Source organism: Indicator indicator, chromosome Z (genome assembly GCF_027791375.1).
Source record: "Indicator indicator isolate 239-I01 chromosome Z, UM_Iind_1.1, whole genome shotgun sequence".
In the NCBI taxonomy this organism is placed as follows: Eukaryota; Metazoa; Chordata; class Aves; order Piciformes; family Indicatoridae; genus Indicator; species Indicator indicator.
Window position 1 is genome coordinate 21987466 of NC_072053.1, and position 21951 is coordinate 22009416.

The window sequence follows — 21951 nt, forward strand, 5'->3', positions numbered from 1 at the left end:
AGAAGGTAACGCTCACCCCTGCATACTGACCTTGACAAGCTAAGTCTAACAGCCTCTCTGCTTCTCGGCTCTCTGCCTTCTGCCAGGGGGAACTAGGGGGAGGCCTTCTGCCTGGGGGTGGGGGGGTGGGGAAGGAAGCATGGCCCCTTTTGGGGGGAGCAGGGGGCTTTGTTGTGTTTTTCTGTTGATTGTATGCATTTGTAAATGTTGTGAATAGTGTATATCTGTACATATTCATTGCATTTCATCATAGATTGTAGTTTTGCCTGTAAATACAGCTTCATTTGCTTCTGGACTGAGCTAGCCTGGTTATTGTCAGTGTCAGGGAGGGGGGATTTTAGCTCTCACACTGTAACAGGCTGACATTGCTATAGAAGCCCTTCTTGTTATTTTTTTGCCCAATTCAGCTGCAGCTGTGCCCTGGCAACTGTTATCATAACACTGACACATGTGAATTTGATCTCTGTATGGGGAAATATTAATGAATGGATAATATAAAATTAGCAGCTTCTTTTGTAAGTGCTCAGTTGCATGCTCTGGTTGAAGTCTGCTAACCACAAGCAGGTTTTGAAATTGTTTCTTATATATTAATTTGCAGGTCTGGACACTTCAAATAACAGTGGACCACAAATCTTTCCAAACGAAAAAATTGTAGAAGAAGGCTCTGACATCACTTTTTGCTGCATTGCACGGAAAGGCCGGATCATTAAGGAATTATTTCTAGAGCCTGTTGCTCATAATTTCAGTCACATAAACAGTCAAGTTGGACTTCTCACTGTGAAAAGTGGGGTGTATCAACAGAGGCATCACATGACTGTCTACTGTCAAGAGTCTTGCAGTGAAGATGAGTGCTTGGAGTCCGCAGTTTTCTTAGTGGGTAGTAAGTGAATGGTTTATTACGGTCCTATTTTCAGGTTGTTAAATCAAGAATCGCTGTGAGGAATGGGGGCAAAAAAAGCTTGCTGTGAGTTACGTTTGTCCTGTCAAGTCCAGCTGAACTCTGTTTAAAGTCTGACTTCAGATCTGCATGACTGCACATAGAAAGCATTAAAAGAACAGCATTAAAGCTCTTCATATTAATCTCATTAAATGATCCTAGGACAGGTGACTGATTTTTAAATACACCTACCCATTTAGGAAAGTAGCTTCATTGTCTCTGTGCATGTGGTAAAAACTCAGCGCAGTTCTGCTTTGGAACGCTGGTCAGCTACTTTCACAGGTAAAAAACACAACAGGCTAAATTAATGAGTTTATGACTATAACAAAAATAACAACATATAGAAGTCTTTGTATTGAAATCAATTTATAGTATTGTCCTGATTTTCTCTGTAGAGTGGTCAGTGAGTAAATATTATTGAAGTAAAAACATCTGTAGTAAATCAGACTTTGTACATACTCATTATTTCTAGTTTGTTAATGTAGTAAAAAGATTGATGACTTCTGTGCTGACTGATGTGCTGTTGGTGTTTCTTTGGTTATTCCCTCTGACAAGAGCCACCTGATACACCTAATGATTTTTCCTGCCAAACTCAAGACATGAGAACAGTCACATGTACTTGGAGCAAAGGAGAAGATACCTACCTTTATGGACATAATTTACCAAAATACACCTTGTTTGAAGAGTAAGACTCCTCATTGTTATATTGATTTTGTTATATTGACATTCTTTACTTTAAAATCTGTGGAAACAGTGTTTCTTTCTTTTTTTTTTTTTTTTAATCCTTGTTGCACTCAGCTCCCTACCTCTTTCCAGGTCACTAATCAGGTTAATAAAATTTGAGTGCCACCAGACTGCTCTGAGTTAGAGTACCAGTAACAAAGTCCATCAGAGTAGATTCTCCTTGATAAAGGTAGTTCTAACCATTCTGTTGGGTTAATTTGTTTGTGTATCTTTCAATTGGTATGAAGATACCCTGCAGTTGGGATACAGATAACTTAAAAGTATAATGTAATTAATGGGTAACACACTCAACAGATAACTAGGTTTTAATCAGCTGATAGGCTGATTATTAATACTGACTCAAACTGATGATTACCAGCTAACTCCCAGTTAGCCTGATTAGCTCCCTGGCTTTTGTTTTGTTTTTTAATTTAGGCTTTTTCTCCCCTTCTACTCGTGCCTGGTGAGGCTGCATCTGGAATATCATGTCCCTTTCTGGGACCTCAGTTCAGGAGTCCAGTGCAGAGTCACAAAAATGATTAAGGGAGTGGAACACCTTCCTTATGAGGAGAGACTGAGGGAGTTGGGGCTCTTTAGCTTGGAGGAGACTAAGGGATGACCTCATTAATGTTTATAAATATGTAAAGGATGAGTGCCAAGAGGATGGAGTCAGGCTCTTCTCAGTGATGCTCAATAACAGGACAAGGGGCAGTGGGTGGAAGTTGAGGCATAGGAAGTTCTATGTAAACATGAGGAAAATTTTTTTCACTGTGAGGGTGATGGAACACTAGAACAGGCTGCCCAGGGGAGTTGTGGAGTCTACCTCTCTGGAGATACTCAAAACCCACTTGGATACATTCCTGTGTAATCTGCTCTAGGTGATCCTGCTCTGGCAGGGGAGTTGGACTGGAAGATCTTTCAAGGTCCCTTCCAACCCTTAACATTCTGTGATTCTGTGTTTTACAACTATGTATGCTAGTGTTTTCTTACTAGGAGTTCTTGAATTACTGACAATCTTATCTCAAATCCTATTCTGTCTATAATTTCAGCTTTTTTTTTATATATAATTTTTGCTTAGTTTGTTGGGTTGGTTTGTGTGTGATATGTCTCTGCAGCCTTTCCCACACTTTCCTCACAACGGTCTGAATCAGTTACACAGCTGTGGCATATTAGTCTTGAAGCTTCCCTTCTTGCTACAGAGGCATCTCAGTAGAGAGGAGAGGGGCTTTAGAGCAGGTCCTGCAGAGAAAGGGACAGATGCCTTACTATCACAACAAACTTTCATCAAAATATCTCAGCAGAAAGCGGGACATCACTGTGTACACCTTCATGGTCTCTCAGTCTCACTAACCTATCAGGATTGTGATTTAAAAAAGGAAGGTTAGAAGATAACTTGAAATTACTGCTTAACTGAAAAACATAATAGTAGACATGTGAATGGCTCGATTCTTAGCAAATAAGTCCCTAGTTTAGAGTGTGCATGAGGAAATCACTAAAAGCAGTTTATGTGTATCTAAAAAAGGATAAAGTAAACTTAAACTTTGAAGAAATCTTTCTTTTAAGAAAACTTACCGTACTTCAGGCTAGGGGACACAGGCAGCTTCTTAACAGTCCTCCTCCATTTTATGATGCTGTGTTCTAGCTTGGCTTCAAAAATTTCAACATTGTATCAACTATACTTAATGGAAAAATGTCTTTATCTCTTTTCCCTCCCTTCCTCCCTGCTCCTTCTTGAATAGGCTTTCAAAGAAAATGCTTCCATGCACTGTGAGTTGTTCTGAGCAGTGCTCGTGTTCTTGGGACATAGGCCAGCAGAGATTCTGTAACATCACAGTGACTGTGGAAAACCCACTGGGAAAGAAAACTGCCTCGGATGTGTTTAATGTAACTCACAGAAGTAAGGTCTTTTCTGTATCTTTGTTGAGTTTCTTGTTGCAGGCTTTGTCCTCCTTTTGGTCTTAGTACTTGAGTGCCCCAGTTTAATGGAAGTCTTTGATTTTTGCCTTCACAGGGTTTTTTGCATTCTGTCCTGTGCTGTGGTTATCTGTTGTTGCTTCTGGTTCAGGTTTGCAAAGTTGTGTTAATGGCAGAAAACAGCTTCCCTCCAAAGGTCAAGTGTGGGTATCTAAATGCTGACTTAATGTTCCAAAATCTGCTCCTCTATTGAAGCTGGTTCACAGTCCAGGAAGCAACATTACTGAAGGATATAAAAGGGGAATTCAAGAAAAACATCTGTGTAGGTTACTTGGGAAGTCTGTCTTTTTTTCAAAATACCATTGCTGATGTTACTGACCCTCCAAAATAAAATGGAGTGGAGGTGCACATTTTGAAAAGTGAGTAAATAAAATTGCTAACAATCCAAACAAGGTGCAATGCAGATGTATGCAGCTATTCCCAGGAAAGAGGGAGTGCTAATGTGTCAGTGATGTCCAATGTGCTACTCTAAGGGAGGAAAGGTAGTTCATCACCAGTGAAATAAAGTAAATTATTCTGCGAGTAGTAACTAATAGTTGTGATCCCTTTTTCCCTATTAGTTGTGTCCTTCCTCACAGTGTGCCTACTCCTGCCTCAAAACACCTGAGTATTTCTTGTGTTCTCCATCAGTTCTCCTTCATCGTATCTGCCTCAGTGTTCCTAAGGTCCTGTGGCAGCCTTACCTGTTTGAAGGAGACGATGTGTTTTGTTAGTTCTGAAGCTGACAGGCTGGTGGATTGGGAGGGTACTGGTATAACTGCAGCTTTCTGGCAGCCTTTTCTTCCTTAGAAGACACTGACATACTTTTTCATATGACTTGTAGTAGCATGTGTCAAATGGCTGTCCCTGTTAAATATGTCTCAAGGACTTCTGAAAGTTGATTATTGCATTCTTTTGGGGTGGGAGAAATAGAGCAGGAAGAAAGTGGAGGAATAAACTGACAGGTTGTTGTGAGGCAACACTATTATAAATTACTTTTTCATGGGAAATCAGGCTAAAATAAGTTACATTCGTTGTGCTAACTCAAGTTTTACTACAATTTGCTTTTTTCAATTCTAGTGATTTTTACAAGTGAATGAAATGATAGATAATGGTCCATGAAGTTCTAAGACAATGGTCAAAGCTGTAAACATACCACTCACTTGCATTGCCATATCTTATTCTTTATAATTGAACTGAGTTTGTGATCTGCTGCTCTCACTGCATATTGCTTACATAGTAGTAAGGGAGTTCAGAAGTTTTCTGGAAGAAGTAGCACTGGTACTTTTTACCAGAGGGTGACTATTAGCCTGAGCCAATGTAAGAGTCATGACCAAAATTTCTGGTGAAGAGTCTGGATTCTGAGGTGTAGCAATGTGATGGATTTTACTCATTGTGATACGTCAGGGGCTTCTGCCAGGCCCTGGATTAGAGAGTTTTACTGCATTTGCAGTAGAAGTCTCTAACCTTTTGGTTTTTTCCTTATGTTGTAAAATATTTCCAAGTGAACACCAGGGTTTTTTTTAATCTCATGTAACACTTATATTTGCATTCTGAAATGAAGGCTTACTATTTTTTACCTGCTTCTCCTAGACCACCGCAAAAATCCATATTTCTTACTTGCTTTTACTACTCATCTAAAATACTTTGAAATACTTTCACTTGTATTTGAATTACAAGAGCTAACTCAGATTTTTGCATTGCCAGTTTATCCCACTGCACCTTTTCAGCTCTGGGGAAAATGCACAGACACAGAAATCACTTTATATTGGAACCATCGAAACAAAGGAATTGAACTCTTTTGTCAGACTGAAGTCGTCCAGCCTGATGGGAAAGTAGAATTGGTAAGAAGCCTGAGTTTCATCCACAAAACCATAGCAAGAATCTTTTTTATATGAGATTAAAAATAATTCCCCAATATGAACACACACTAAATTGTATGTGTTCCTCTGCCTGTTCTCTAGATTTGTTTGTCACCAGTCTCTGCACTAATGATGTGGTCCATGTGGCCAGACTTCGCTAGCACTAATTCATACTCCAAACACTTCCTACACTTCTGGATGAAGTGTATAGTATAACTGGTCTGCATATGTGGCTCTGTCCTTAGATGGACATGTTCTGAGATTTGCTGAAGTAAATAAAAATATTTATGGGTCTTATAACTGCTGTCAGTGATTGCTAATCTTTATTTTTCATGGTTTTATTATCACATTGTCTTTTTGCTCTTATGCACATCTTTTGGGTTGTAGAGTGGTTTTTTGGTTTTGTTTTGTTCTTTGGACTATTGTTCTGTAGCCTTTTTTTTCCCAGACAGAAAACTCTTGCTGACAAGGCTGAGCTGAGCTCTGAACATTCTGTTTTTCTGTCTTGCAGCACAACAGTTCAGACACACATCTCCATAGTGCCAGCATGACTCTGGGTGGGCTGCAGCCATACACTGAATACACAGTTAGAGTACACTGTGGGGCAGCTAAGCATTTCTGGAGGTGGAGTGAATGGAGTGAAGCCCAAACCATCAGAACAAAAGAATCAAGTATGTCCAGCCTACTGAGAAGGAAAGCTTGAAGGATGTTTTTCACTTGCCACCTTTGTTTTCTATTTGTTGCTACTCTTCCACTGTGTAGCTAAAGCAGAGGCCTGTTGCATGCATAGAAGCACACTAAGCTTCTAAAACAACTCCTGTCCTACTTACCAGTCTCTGCTATTTCATCCAGTGCAGGCAGTGGAAAATTCAGATGACTGGAAAAATGGCCAGACTGAGTTAGCAGTGCTCTATGTGGGCTGGAAAAATGGTGCAGGGATGGGAAGAAGGACCTAGGAACTACAAGCAAGAAAAGATTTCCTAGGGAAGTGCACCAGATATTAGAAAAACTAGTGAAGGGAGGAAGAAATTAAAGAATAATATTTTGGCAAGACTCTTGTGTCTCAGAACACTTTTGCAGGCCAGCTTTTCAGATCTTAATACCTGCTGATTATGAGCAGCCTTGGTCTTAAGTGTGGTAACTCATCTTGCCTTCCTATACCACTCAAGCTAGGTGGTTCACAATGGATGGGGAAAAAGAGGGTTTGGGGGTGACTTACCGTTTCTGCACCGAGATTACCTTTGTGTTGCTGTATCTGTTGCAGCTCCATCAGGGGAACTGGACATCTGGAGAGAAATTACACCAGTTATGGGGGGGCGGAATGTCACCTTGTTCTGGAAGGTGAGACAATGGTACAGAGACAGAAACAAAACCCTTCATAAAGGGGTTAGAAACTTATCTCATGAGTGCTGACGAGTTGTGTGCATTAATAGCAATTCATTATGAAAGTGTCTTTTAAGATTCTTAAGACAAATATGTCGTAGTTTAGAGTGTGACAGATTGCTCTTTTACCCCTTCCAAAAGGGGAAAAGAAAACCACTCACACAGAGGATTGGATAGTGTTGAAATGTTTACATGGAAAGGCTTTTTACAAACTACAATGCTGCAGTGGTACAGTACAAAGCATAGCAAAGCATACAAAATACAAAGAAATCCGTAGTCTGGTCTTAACACAGAAGCTCGTTAAGCCAAACCTCCCCACAAATCTCCCTTTAAACTGAGTCAATAAAAAACAGGCTTCCATGCCCCCTCCCTGCCAGGCCTCTCTACCCTCCATACCACCATTGTGATGCAGCACAAAATTCAGCTTGGCAACTCCAGGTCCAATTAAGCCACTCCAGGCCTAATTGGCAACATTGCCAAGGCCAACCAGGCCATTATTTCCCCACTAGGGAGGTAAGAACCTGCTTGTCCTTTCCAGGAGGAGAAAGGGAGGGAAAAGGGAAGAAAATTGATTTTGCATCCAGTTTTATAGGGAGGCAGAACTTAGGGGTATGAAATACACCCCCCCAAAAAAAAAAAAAATTAGGGGTATGAAATACAAAGATTACACTTTCTGGTACAACTCCTGGACCTTTCTAGCTTCTGGAGGTCTGTAGCTCTGTGGGGTTTTTTTAAAGGCACTAGCCTCAAACTGGTACAAAATATTACATATATTTCATAACATATGTAGCTGTATGGTGGTGTGCTGTCCTGGCATTTCAGATATATTCTTCTGTTTTTTCTAATTATTACAATAAGACATGTTCAGTTTCTCAGATTTCTGCAAATCCCTCTCAACCAGTATACATATGCATGCATATGTATACAAGTGCTTATATTCTTACAAAACTAATAAATCCAATTAGTTATTTGAAGCTCTAAGTGTACCTCTCATTACTTTTTGAGGGTTTCCTGAGTAATTGGTGTCTACTTCCCCCCAGCAAGCAGACAGTTTTCGAGCAAATGGAAGAAGTATTTCATATGAAGTAACCTGGGAAAAACTAGAAGATGGCTCTAAGTCTGAAATCATCTCCTTTTCATCAGTCTACAATAGGACAGGGATTTTCATTGATAACCATTCCTACAGAATCACTGTCAAGGCAAAGAACAATGTCAATTATTCACTTCCTTCAGTATTGATCATTCCTAGAGCTACAGGTAACAGCAGGGGCATTTTTTCAGTTACATTTCCATTATGAGTTTTGGTTTTACTTATTTTAAATGAAGTGATAATTTATGATCTTGAGGGAACAAATTAACCTGTCCTGTTAACTCTCATCACTGCTGTCTGGAAACTATACTGTATTTTTACCTACAGGGTAGTAACTATATGTGTACTAAGCTTATGTGACTTGATCCATCCCTTACAACACAATGTCTGTTTTGCACATAGAGTCTCCACAGCGCAATACACAATTAGCCTTAAATCAGGGCCTCAGAGGTTTGGCAGGTGCTGTGAATGGGCAGCCAGTGCATCGTAGGAAACTGTTATGTGTGATTAACCTCTTGTGACTCTCTGTTAGTAAGTCCAGGTGTATGCAGTTGAGTTCTTTTTATGACTATATAGAAATATTTGCTAAATGTTTTTTGAGCTGCCAGCTTATGGCATACAAATGATCAGCTTTCAGAATGTGAAAGATCCCATATGTCTGATAGTGAAGGAATGCAATTATTTTATTATTGTTTTGACAGCTTAGCATAGAAATCATACTGATCTCCATGTGTGATTCTGAAGTCTCATGCAGGAAGTAATAGAGGCACTGCTTTGTTCATTCCTAGGCCCTGAAGAGCCTAAGGAAGAACAGGTCAATGGTACGGATGATGGCATTTTTATTTCCTGGGAGCCCAGACACATGTATGACAGTTACATTATTGATTGGTGTAACTTTCCAAGACTGCAGCCTTGTGATTTGCAGTGGAAGAGATTTGGGCCCAATGTTTCCAGTGCTCTGATCAACTCAGGTGAGAGACAAACAGTTTTTCTTTCTGATGGTCTGTGCAGCAATCTTGCATCATGTCGGCATTAACTGAATTTAGGAAACAAATCCTATGGGATTTTGAAGTCTGTGAAGTGCAAGTTTGATTCTTCCAAGGCAGATAGCATCATGTTTTGCCTAGTAAATGAATGAGACACCACAAATGTGCCAGCACCACTAAGTCATGGAAGTCAGCATAGTATGTTTTTAGAAAAAAACCTCTTCTGAGTAGCTTCTAGTAGCATCTTGAAGGAGGATGGTCAGGTTAATGAAGAAGTTAAAAATCTTTTAGCAGGAGAGAAGCAAAGAGAAGCTCTGCCTTATCTTAACATGGGTCAGAAATCAAAGCATTGGCAATTTAACACCTACTGTGTAGTGAGAGGATTAGTGCTATCAATGTGCCATAAACAATGTGTCTCAGCACCAGACTTTGCTTAGGACCAGTTGTGTGGTTTTTATCCCGATAGTGGCCTAAATAATTTCTGGCTGTGTGGAAGTTGATATCCTTCCTATGCTGCAAGAATGTAGCCTTCCTGGAGTCTCCTGAGCCGAGTGCACTTGGGAATGAAATATGTTCAAACAAAATTTGACTGAACACATTTCAATATGCTATAAAGGAACTGCATTTCAATTCATACAAACATACATATGAACCTGTGTCCTTAGTGAAAGAAAGTGTGATATCAGATGGAAAAAAGGTTGTCCAGTTCTTCAGCTGGGTTGCACTTAGAAGTGCAAATAGGAGTGAATGTCAGGGAAGATAACATGAAATGTTGTTGTGTGTGTACATGTCCATACTAAAATGATCGTTGCCTATGCCAGAAATGGAAATGAAATTATTTTTCTTTTCAATGCATTCACCTTAAATACTCTAGTGCAACAAACATATTACACCCCACCCTCCCACTTCTCTCTTTCAGACAGAATAAAAGTTTTCCATTCACATTGTGCACTTTAAGAATTGGTTTACTCTGACTGCCTCAGTTGCTTTATGACCACAATAGCGCACAAGATTTCTAACAGAGTATAGATCTCTGTAGAAAGCAGTTCAGTAAAATCAAAAACAAAGGACAAACCATAACCTCATTTGGTAATCAATTCCACTGTTTTCTAGCTGCTTTTGTTCCTGGGGTGAGATACAGCTTCCGCGTCTATGGATCTGTTGCTAATAGAGCCTCCTTACTGGAGAAGAAGACTGGTTATTTCAGGGAGTTACGTAAGTTGGCAGCATAATTAGGGTTTGTGTGTTTGCTGAACTAATCTGTCATGAACAGAATTCCACAGCCTTCCTCCTGCAGCTGGATAAAAATGTATTTCCTATGTTGTTTCTGTATCATCAGTGAAGCATTTAGAAGTGCAGGCTAGTGTAGTGACCGGGTAAAGCCCATGGTAATAACTCTGATTAACAATGACTGCTGTGTGTATAATGTGGACTGTGTGAAGGCTCTGTGAAGTTGACAGCTTTTGTGGATTTTTTTTGGCTTTGTTCAGCTTTTAAATACAAGTAAGATATAAACAGAAACATCGTGTGGAAAGTCATACTTATTCGAGTGAAAAGATGAAGTTTGTGAAAAATAATAGCAAGTTTAACTTGAATTTCCTTTCTTCCAGCTCCTGTCTCTGACCCTGTTGTGGAAAAGATTGAACTGACTTTCAATGCAGTAACACTGTCTTGGGATTCTTACCCCACAAATGAGTCACAGTCTGGTTTTGTAAGAGGCTACCATGTTTATTTATCACCTACACAAGAGGACTGCAGTTTGGAAGGATCAAAAAAACATGTTCTTCAAGGTAACTGAGCTCTGGGATTTAGAAAGTTATCTCATCGATACAGGTGAAACTTTGTGGCTGTTCCTCATATGGCAGCTTCCTTCTTAGAAAGTTCACATCAGGGAGGCAAATTAGCTCATTAGGCAATAAAAAGATTTCAACACTTTCTGGTTTCGATTCCTCACTAATGCCTGAGGTGCTAATGAGCAAAAGTGGGTCCTGGATTTGTACAGATTTATAGACCCTGTCCTGCTCTCCATAGCTCCTTTTAATTCCAGTGTGAGGTCCAGAAAAAGATTCTGACAGTACTGTAGGAGGAGTCAAGTTTCTGTCTCTTGTGGTCTGAGTTCTGGATGAATTTTGAAAACATCTGTTTGTGGTCTGCTTGGATGAGAGTCATAGGAAGCATGTTAGTTTTATTAGGACTTGGGATACAATTTATTTCCTTTAGGACTGGAGCATTGTCTGCATTCCCCATTTAAATTCTTTTACAGTGAAAGTGTTTGTGGCTGTGCTGTACAGTAGAGTTCCTTCAGCAGAACTGTGGGGTAGCACAGAGCCATGTTTAAATTTTATACTCAAAACTGAACTTAAGAGTATACAAATCCATGGGACCGTACAGGATACACCCACGGATGCTGAGGGAATTGGCAGACGAGGTCAATAAACTGCTATTATATTCCAAAAGTCATGGCAGTCTGGTGAAGTCCCCACTGACTGGAAAAGGGGAAACATAACTCCCATTTTCAAAAAGGGAAAGAAGGATGACACAGAGAACTATAGACCAGTCAGTCTCACCTTTGTGCCTGGCAAGATCGTGGAGCAGATCTCCTGGAGGCACTGCTGAAGCAGAAGAATAACAAAGAGGTGATTGGGTGTGATCAATAAGGCTTCACCAAGGGCAAATTCTGCCTGACAAACCTGGTGGTCTTCTATGACAAGGTCACAACAGCAATAGACAAGGGGAAAACAGCCAACATCATTTATCTGGACATGAGCAAAGCCTTTGACACTGTCCCACACAACATCCTGATCTCCAAGCTGGTAAAATAGGGGTTTGATGGGTGGACCACTCGGTATATAAAGAACTGGCTTGATGGCTGCACCCAAAGAGTGGCTGTCAATGGCTCCATGTCCAAGTGGAGGCCAGTGACAAGTGGAGTCCCTAAGGGATCAGTGCTGGGATCAGACTTGTTTAACATCTTTGTTGGTGCCATGGATAGTGGCATTGAGTGCACCCTCAGCAAGTTTGCTGATGACACCAAGCTGTGTGGTACAGCAGACAGGATGGAGGGAAGGGATGGCATCCAGAGGGACCTTGACAGGCTGGAGAGGTGGGCACAAGCCAACCTAATGTGGTTCAACAAGACCAAGTGCAGGGTCCTGCATCTGGGTTGGGGCAATCCTGGGCAGAAATATAGGCTTGGCAGTGACTTGCTTGAGAGCAGCCCTGATGAAAAGTTCTTGGGGGTCCTGGTGGATGAAAAACTGGACATGAGCCAAAAGTGCACACTTGTAGCCCAGAAAGCCTATCATATGCTGGGGTGCATCAAGAGAAGTGTGGCCCCTCTAGTCAGCTCTGGTGAGACCTCATCTGCAGCACTACGTCCAGTTCTGGAAGCCCCTGTTACAGGAAATATATGGATGTGCTGGAACGTGTCCAGAGAAGGGCCGTGAGGATGATCAGAGGGCTGGAGCTCCTCTCCTACCAGGACAGGCTGACACAGTTGGGGTTGTTCAGGTTGGAGAAGAGAAGGCTCTGAGGAGACCTTCTTGTGGCCTTCCAGTATTTGAACAAGACAGCTGGTGAGGGACCTTTTAGGGTGCCAGGTAGTGATAGGATTAGGGGGAATGGATCCAAGCTAGATGGGGGAAGATTTAGATTAGACATTAGGAAGAAGTTCTTCACCATGAGGGTGGTGAGACATTGGAACAGGTTGCCCAGGAAGGTGGTGGAAGCCCCATCCCTGGATGCTTTTAAGGCCAGGCTAGGTGTGGCTCTGGACAAACTGATCTAGTGGAGGGTGTCCTTGCCCATGGCAGGGGGGGGTTGGAACTAGATGATCCTTCAGGTCCCTTCCAACCCTGACAGTTCTGTGAAACTGCTCCAGGTGACTTTACTAATTTATAAATTTCCAACATGTTTAAGGCTATATGTATTTTTTTTCTTGCTTCTTCTGTCACTTTGGTCTTGTCTTAAATCAGATCTTTCTTCTTATTAGACTGATGCCAGGATGAAAACCTTAGTTTGAAACGAAGGAGACTTGTGTCTGAACCAATAATTGAACTATCACAATTCTGCAAGTAATCCCAGTTGGCCTACAAAATGTTTAAATCAAAGATTTGATGTTTCCCAGTTTGTCTGAGCTAGCTAGCAGACAAGGGTTGTGACTGGGAGCAGGAGGAATAAGATGGCCCTTTCTCCCTGGGATCTAGGAGTTGCACAACAGGCAAAAGAGTTTGTCAGGGAGAGATTTCTTGCTTTTGATTTGTCTTCGAAGAACTTGACCTAAGATTAAGGGGTACAAGATCCTGGTGAAAAAGTTAAAAGCCAGATCATTTTGATAAAAAGCTCTAGCAAAAGGAAATTCAAATTAAAGAGTTGCAGCTTTTGACAGCAAGTTATTAGGTAGTCTCCAGAGGATGGGCAATACTGTGGACAGTAGAACGGATGTGAGTTTTCAGCCCAGTAGCTATGAGTCAGGATGAATCATCCTTCTAAGAAGAAAATGCAGATTACAAAGAAAGTGGGTTGCAAATACTCTAGTATTTCAGTGGTCTGGAGGTCTCAGTTATTTGTAACATTCTGGGAAGACCTTGCTGCAACCTTCCAATACTTAAAGGAAGCTTATAAAACAGAGAGTTTTGGTTTGTTTTTTTTTTCATCAGGGCCTGTTCTTATAGAACAAGGGGTAACAAATTTAAACCAAAAGAGGGTACATTTAGATTATATATAAGGAAGAAATGTTTTCACACAGAGGGTTGGGAGGCGCTGAAACCAGTTGCCCAGAGAAGTTGTGGTTACCTCGTCCTGGGAAGTGTTCAGTGTGGGGTTGGGTGGAGCTGAGTAACCTGATCTAGTAAGTGTTCCTGACCATGGCAGGGTTGTTGGACTAGATGATTTTTAAAGGTTCCTTCCAACCCAAACCATTCTGTGATTTTATCTGTTTATTTTAGATGATTCAGTGCTATGTAAATACACAATTGAAAACCCAGAAGAGAAGAGATACACCGTGAAACACCTATTGTCAAACACAAAATACAAGCTAGTGGTTAAAGCATATACTGGTGGAGGAGAAACCCCCATTGTTAACTTTATATACATAGATACACCGTTAAACTGTGAGTACTGGCTGTGAAAAGAGGTCATCTGTCAGAAGGATGCTGTGATTTAAAAGGTTACAATAATCTTCTTTTCTCAAGGGAAAACAAATATTTAATTCAATGCAACATGCACTTGGGAAAGGATCCATCTGAGAAATGTCCATAGCAGCACAGCATTTTGATACTTCTAAGTATTTTTTGTTCGTAGTTTGTTTTTATTTTAAAATGGAAATAACTTTATGCTCTTATTTAAGCTTTATATGTTTCTGGGAAATAGCTTAACATATGCACATTTGCATGACTAGTGAGTCCTGTTTACTGGAATGCACTGAAGAATTGCATCTGGATTCAACTGGGGTTTTTTGCTTAGGGGAAATCTACAGATCTGTGTGCCAACAAGTATTTCTATGTGGAGTCTTACACTTGTAATGGTGATTTTTATTCTCATTACTCTTTAAGTCCATTGCAACGTTACTCCTTCATAAGGCAATAAGAAAGGGTTATGTGTTTGAGCACTGGAGTTTGCTCACTTGGCAGATTTGATCATCAAAGCAGAACAGGAAATCACTTGCCTGTAGTTCTTTTCCCTTGAAAACACTACTCAGCACTTGTTGTGAAACTTACAATGCAAATCAGAGTGGCCTGATTTTGAAAAATGTGTTGGGCCTAGAGGTGAAGGTTTATGAAAAATGTAGCTCAAGGCTGTGTCTTCCAATTGGAAGGAAACACTGAGATTCTTGTGTCGGAATAAATCTTTGGACAGCATGAACACTTGCGTAGTGTCTGTCTTGCTACTGTCCATCCATACTGGAACTACAGGTGTTCTGTCAATGACTCGTGGTAAAAATCTGTTTTCTCTGGGGATCTGAGAGAAGACCAAACCAGTTAAAAGTGAGGTTATCATTGTCTTAACTTTTGGAAATTTATCCTTAAGGTGTGAACATGACGGTAAATGAAAAGTAATTCAGTAATAATTCAGCTTTGGTAAAGATAATCAAGGTCCAAAAACTTGTAACTGTATTCCCAGTACTTTCTGGCAAACTATCTTGCAACTGCAGACCACACAGTTTTACTGCTGAGTTTTTGGCAGGTATCCCACACGGGCTTGAGATTTTGGGTCCACAAACTCAGGCTGTATTGACTTTAACAGGTGAAAAGCTGAAAACAATTTTTTAAAGTACTTTTCTTTCACAGCAAACATGCTGTACCTTCTAGCCCTGCTAGTGATAGTTCCATCACTAGTAGCAGCTTTGTGCTGCTGGAAGATGAAGTGGTAAGTTACAATGCATGCTTATGTTGTAGACAAGCAATGTAATCAGCATAATTGACAAACCACAGCTGCAGCTTTTTGCTTCCAGACTGGCATAAGGCCTCATTCATTTTCCTCCCCTTTAGCTGTCCAACTGTGCAAATGTGTTAAGTATTTGGCTTGTGACATTTCTGAGATGCTCATCATCTGCTGCTGTTTCTGTACACATCTACCTATGGCTTCTGCTGATAGAGTATGCTCTGATGAGAGAACAAACCTGTCATTTGTTTTGCTGTCTTATTTCCAGGATGAAGGAGTGCTGCTGTCCTATAATACCTAGTCCTAACAAGAGCAAAGTGCTGTCATTCAAAGAGTTTAAGGTAAGATCACTGATAATCAAGTAGTTTAATTTTTTTCCATTCTTTCATTAGTAAAATTACAGAAAAATATCTTTTCTCATATTGACTACGCTTAAAAATTAATGACATTCATTATACACAAATTAGCATAACTTAGTGTCATCAGTTAGTGCAAAATTCTCTTTTCGCTATTCATGTGACTCCTGCAGCAATCAGTTTATATTCTGCAGTCTGTTACTGCAAAAAGTGAAAGTGTAACTGGAGAGCAAACAAAACCCTTTGGTACAGTAGGCACTGTTCCAGTATTACTATTCAAAACTCAGCACTGTTTGAACACACTACAGCAGACAGTACTGCACTTCTCTGCAGCCTCTGACCTGTATCTGCCCAATCCTCCAGCCCCCACATCCCTCTGCAGCAGGGCGCAGCAGAGAGAAGCATTTGCTGGTCCTTGGGAAGATGTGGAGGGTTCTGCTAAGCACTGCCAGGTCTGCCTGGGAGAAAAGGATTGGTAGAAGGCCTTCAACATCTTCTGCAAGCCCTTCAAACCAGGAACTGCTGCGTCCACGCTGTGTTCAAGTGGGTCGCAAAAATAGGTGCATGTCTTTGGCACGTGTGGGGCTGCTGCAGGTTTTTGTTGCTGGTGTTCACTGAACACTAGCACTAGAGGGAGGAGTCAGTACAATCTAACAGCCCATTCTGCTGCCTTCTGCTTTTAGTGAAAGCTGGGGCTAGAAACTGCCCATGTGAAAAACCTAGCAAAGTCTTTACAGCAGAGGGATAAGGTTCCTTCTTCAAGTGTAGTCTTGTTGAACTTATTTTAAAAGTCAATCTTGAAATAAATTCTCTGATAAATTCCACATAAAATACAGTTTCCACTGAATATTCTGTATATGTTTTCCTTCAAACTGTTCCTTTATTTGAAAAACCTAAACAGAAACATTTGTAAGATGGTATCAGAAGTACTTGCAGTAATCACTCCCTTTCCTTTACTCTTTTTTTTTTTTTTCAAATCATTCTCCTGTAGATTGGTTCTGAGAAAGTACTGAAAATAAGTGACTGCATTCCTGACATGCTAACAATGGACAATAAGGCTGAAGCCCAGAAATTAAATCTATGGAACCAGCTGCCTTCAACACCAACAGAAGATAAGATTAATAGCCACAATTCTTCCTGGCTTTACCCTAAAGAAAATGAAGAAAGAGATTTTACATCCACATCTACACCTCAGACCCGTACCTGGTTTGAAAATTTTGCTTATTCTTCTCATCTTGCAGGTGACTCTGGTCCCTATCAAATACTGGAGACACTAGAAGAAAGCGTGTTGGGACTGTCAGAAGTTTTGTACCAGCCACACCACTACTTAGGTATTTTAAACGAAGATGCTGTCTCAACACCCAGAGAAACAGCTGGCAGAAAGACCAGTCCAAGATATATTTCACACACAGATGTGCACTGCCTAGGGAGGAGGCTTTGATGTGCTTTCCTTCACCACATCCAACCAATGCTTGGTTACACAATATAAATAAGAATTTCTAAAACCACAATTTCTTTTGATGAAGGCTTTCACAAACCTAGCTGCCTTACTTCTTCTAGAAGTGCAAAGCTCTTGCTTCAGGGACAGTTTCAAAATACTGACTTGTGCACAGCAATGATGCATCATATGGTTTCATCACAACTTACGGGCATTATATAAGATTTACAAGCTGTTTTGTGGCCTGTATTATGGATAAGATTAGGTCACAGCGGTTCCTCAGAGCCTGATTGCAAAGAACTACCACATTTTGCAGAGATTAAAAACTTAGAAAGTAGAGGAATAAGTTAAGCAAGCAGTTGTGGTCCTCAAGGAGTGAATTTGATTTGAGTACCAAAATCTTCACCTGCCTTCTAACTACACTTGGCAGGGGAGAGACTACAGAAACCAGATTTTTACAATACAGATAACTGTTGTGGGCAGCCACTCCTATTTCTAACGGGGCTCCTCACCCTTCTGCTTTCTCTGCCTAGAAAAATGGCCTTTTAAAATACTATCCAAAGCCCTCTTAAGGAAATGTGGGCAGTCCAGTAGAAACAAACTGTTTTTCCATCAGGACAGCTATTTACAGTGGTCTTGTCCCACTGCTTGGGCACACAAACTTAGCTTATTTTGGCATTAACTGCTGCAATGTGTGTAGCCAGCTCCACACAACCAGATAAGCAGACACAATAGCGTCAGATGCAGAGGAGTAAGTGTCCCATTGGTGAGGAATGTCATACTCAGGCTGCATGTCAGCAAGAGATCCCAACTTTACTTTTGTTACTATTAATTCATTTTTTCTGTAACACTCAGAATCCTTACAGTTAGCAGTGGTGAATTTGGTCTTCCATTTGAATTTAAAAAATTGTACAATGAACAGAAAAAATTGTAACAATGAAGCAGAAAGTCTCACCAGATTAACCTCCTTAGTGGACAAGGAACCATTTGGTTTAGTGCAGTTATAATGCTTTATGAAATCTTTCACAAATAAAAGAATACGACTTAAGAGCAAAAGATAAGCAGTCCTCAAAAGGGAATAAGAATTGTTTTTCACAATTTGATCGCCAGCTAATTTGTTAATATTGTTACTCATCTGCCTTGTGTTTAACTAAAAACACAGCTTCCTCAAAACTAAGCAGCTACAGGCAGGAATTAGTTTTGATACTGAACCACAGCAGGGTTTTATAGTATTGCTTATAGGTATTGCTAAAATGTCCATAAGCTGTGTTGCAAGAGGAAAACCAACACCACTTTATGCAGACTTCGGCCAAGACAAGCATTGACTGCAGAGGGAGAAGGCTTAAGGCTGGCATAAGCGAGGCAACACAGACTGTATGGCTACCTGTTAGAGATCTGCAGTAGTAGCACTCTCTGCTGTGGCCATGTGTAGGTCATACAGATTTATTTGGGAAAGAGCAAAAAATTTCAGTATGAGCCTTCATTTTAGTAAGGAAACATGGCCATCAACTGCAGTTTGACAAAGTATAGAGAACAGAGAGGAGTATTGCTATTCAATGGATACACACTAAATTTTTTTTTTTTACTTCCTTACTCATTCAGAGTTACAATCATTAGTAAAGTTTTACCACAGTACCATTACAACTTAGAATATTTCCTTCTCCAACACATTTCCTCACATTGTATGTACTTATGTAGTTTAAAAAACTCCATTGCTAGGAAAAAAATTCAAGAAAGATAAAGGAGCCGCTTTGCCACTATGAAAATAAAACTTTCTATCTGTGCATTTTGAAAAACAGGCCTGTTTATTTAAAACTGTTTTTGGAAGGTGTCCTAAATCAAGAGTCAGACATCTAAGGAATTTCTGCTACAGAAATCAGGCTAACTCCCAAAACATCTTAAATTTTAAAATTCAGCACTTCCTTGTGCCAGAGAGCTGTAACTAAAATAAATTCCTACTTTTGAAAAAGCTGCTATCAGTGGAGGCTGGGTCTGCTAATTCAGCCCAGGGAGGGATGTGGGTGGGGGTGAGAGAGCCAGTTGTGTATACCTGTTACCACCTCAGCTCTCTTGGTCTTTCCTGGAGAGGCCCTGCACTGATGAAATTTCATTATCTGGAAGCAAGTAAACACTATATCGGCTTGCTTGGCAAGGTAGTAATAAGTTCACTTCCATCTATAAACCTTCCTGCTTGCTAGCCCTCATGTATTGCCTTTCATGAAATCACCTGTGCTTAAAATGGCACAGACAGGGGATTCAAAGGGGGATAATGCCTTTGTGACTGTCAAAGGATAAAGTCCAGGCACTACAACTAGAACTAAAGATTACAAAAATATATTTGCATGGGTGGAGAGGCATGTGTAATTTTGTATTATGTCTTGCATTAATAGTAACGAATGAGTTCAAGACTGTAAACTGTTGTATTTTTGTTTGGAATTCAACTTTTAACAGCTGCTGCTGAAATTCTAAAACTATTTCATAATGGAAAATTATTAATTCTCAGTATTAGTTTGCTAAAGTTGAAAAATAAAAATACTGTGTACCACCTCTTAAGGAGTCCCCTTCTATTTTTATAAGCCATTTTATAAAGCAGCAATGTAAAATAGTTTTGCAAATGTTTATTTGGAAAGCTACAGGTTGTTCTCCTTAGTTTAGTAACTTACACATATAAATAAAATTCCAACCCTTTTCTAGTGCTGAGAAGTACATACAAGACCAGAACAAGTATAAGAAGTTTAAGTACATTTTATTAACAATGCATCCCTTTGATAAGATTATGGTTCAGGAGGCTTTTAATGCCCATTGACATGAACTGTACACATTATACCAAAAAAACCCAAAATAAAAAAAAACCACCCCAAAACACACACCAAGAAAAAAAAAAAAGAAAAAAAAAAAAAAAGAAAAACCCCCAAGGTGGGCAATACCATTTGGGGACAAGCCTCTGTTTAAATTATACACAGCTCAATGCAATATTCTTACGGAAAATATAAATACTTTTTCTTTCTATGTTACAGGTATACTAAATCAAGATTTCAATGTCTGATTGGTGACCTACAAACACTAAAACCTCCAAATACGTAGCAGCGTATTATTAAATAAAAAAGAAAAAAAGACTGCATGGGACAGGAAGAAGTCTTGAGATTTTCCTTATCTCTTCCCTCCTCCGTATGATTTAGATAGTATCTCGTAATGCAGTTTTAGGGATGCTGACAGCCCAGTATTTGAGCAATTTTTCAATTAAACCTACAAGATGCCTGCCTTGCCCACCCTGCCCCCCAGATACTGCATTTTGTGCTAAAACACTCTATGGAGTGGCAAATGGCATGTTACACTTTTTGGCATAAATTTTATTTCTCAAATAAAATAGTGTATTTTACAAAGCAACTCAAGCAAAATGTGCAATTTCTGCATGCTGTGGCATTTGCTGTCCATCTATGTTACAAAAATAGTCCATGGAAAATCCACATTCTTTACTGAACATACACATCTGCTGAAAACAAAACTATCCAGTCAACTGGAATCAGGGGTTAAACACAGTAATAGGGAGATGGGTGGCTTCTAGCAAAATACAAACATAATTGTAGCATGTTCCCAATGATCTTTTACAGTTTTCAGATTTTACTCTTCTCTAGTATACCTTTAATAAGCACATAATAGAAGTATAAATTAAAAGCTACAGGACCTGCATTCAGCTGGCTCCAGCGAAGCTCTGAGCAACAGGACTTCTGTGCTGCCCTGCTAGGAAGCAAGCAGAAACCTTGGAGACACTTGGAAGCCTGGAAAGAATCCTTCTACTGTGACTGCTCATGTTCACTTACATGGTAACACCAATTTCCTGTAGTCCAAAGAGCCAAATATGAAGACCAGGACATAAATCAAGCAGCAGCAAGTCTTTTATCTATCACAAAGTTTTGATTAATAGGTATTTCTCAAATAGCTGCCTTTCTCTTCAGGTGCCTAGTAAAGCTGCTATAGGTTTTACCAGTCTTTCACTGCAAACTGCAACTGTCATTCAAGACCACTACGTCCATTTCCAAACAGAATCCTGTTCGTCTTTTTATCATTTCAACTGCTGTCTTTTAAAATGTTTAATAGTGTCATCTTACCTCAGTGGGACAAGCCATTGCACCCTAAACTACCAAATACTTCACGATTTCCTACTGTCTTGGGAAAAACCAACACAACAAAACCCAATGAGAGCATGCTTAGGGTACATATGTCAGGGTCAAGTAAGAGCTGTCGGATGAGGGAAAAACTCCTGTTTCAAGCACAACATTACAGGGGCCCAACATACAATGTAAGGATCTCAAAGGCTGAATATCTCCAGCTCCAAGTGATGTCCAAGACCATTCTGCATCTTTGAATTTGACAGCTGAAAAGGTGTCTGTCACCACAGACACTCACAGTACCCAGCTTTATTCTCTTCCAGTGGATCAGTGAAGTAGGCCCTCAGGGAAGTAACAGGAAGCCTTTTAATTAGTGCTCTCCTTTTCACTGTCTGCAAAAGCTGACCAAGAAAATTAGTCAGCTAATGTAGAAGACTAAATGGGATTGGTTTCACAGCTAGCCACTCCTTCCCCTAAAGGCTTTTGCCTCAGAGCTGTTTTTTTTGTGTTGGTGTACTGAATCACCGCAGAGTTTGCTTTGCTGCAGCAACCAAAACGTGTTTGTATATAGCATAAGCGAACACTCTGTGCTTTACCATTTACCATTCAGATCGAAGAAATACAAAGTGGGTGGTCTGTCAGCTTCCTTTGCAAGCCTTTCTAGTAGAAGTATTCTTTATTAGGGTTAATAGAAGCATTATTTTTATTTACTACTGTTTTGTTTTTATCATGA

The 21951-nt window shown here is 40.1% G+C and overlaps 1 protein-coding gene across 1 annotated transcript in view; it reads left to right on the forward strand.

Annotated features, from left to right (window-relative positions):
- LOC128979631 (oncostatin-M-specific receptor subunit beta-like) overlaps positions 1–17112 on the forward strand; it is a 32745-nt gene extending 15633 nt beyond the window's left edge. Inside the window, exons 4-17 of the mRNA XM_054397956.1 lie at positions 599–880; positions 1493–1622; positions 3400–3557; positions 5321–5457; positions 5987–6146; positions 6740–6816; positions 7899–8115; positions 8737–8919; positions 10048–10149; positions 10545–10724; positions 13881–14045; positions 15222–15300; positions 15584–15656; positions 16663–17112. Of these exons, the coding sequence (XP_054253931.1) occupies positions 599–880; positions 1493–1622; positions 3400–3557; positions 5321–5457; positions 5987–6146; positions 6740–6816; positions 7899–8115; positions 8737–8919; positions 10048–10149; positions 10545–10724; positions 13881–14045; positions 15222–15300; positions 15584–15656; positions 16663–17112 (2393 nt within the window). The remainder of the gene's footprint in view (positions 1–598; positions 881–1492; positions 1623–3399; positions 3558–5320; positions 5458–5986; positions 6147–6739; positions 6817–7898; positions 8116–8736; positions 8920–10047; positions 10150–10544; positions 10725–13880; positions 14046–15221; positions 15301–15583; positions 15657–16662) is intronic.
- Positions 17113–21951: the final 4839 nt, after the last annotated feature.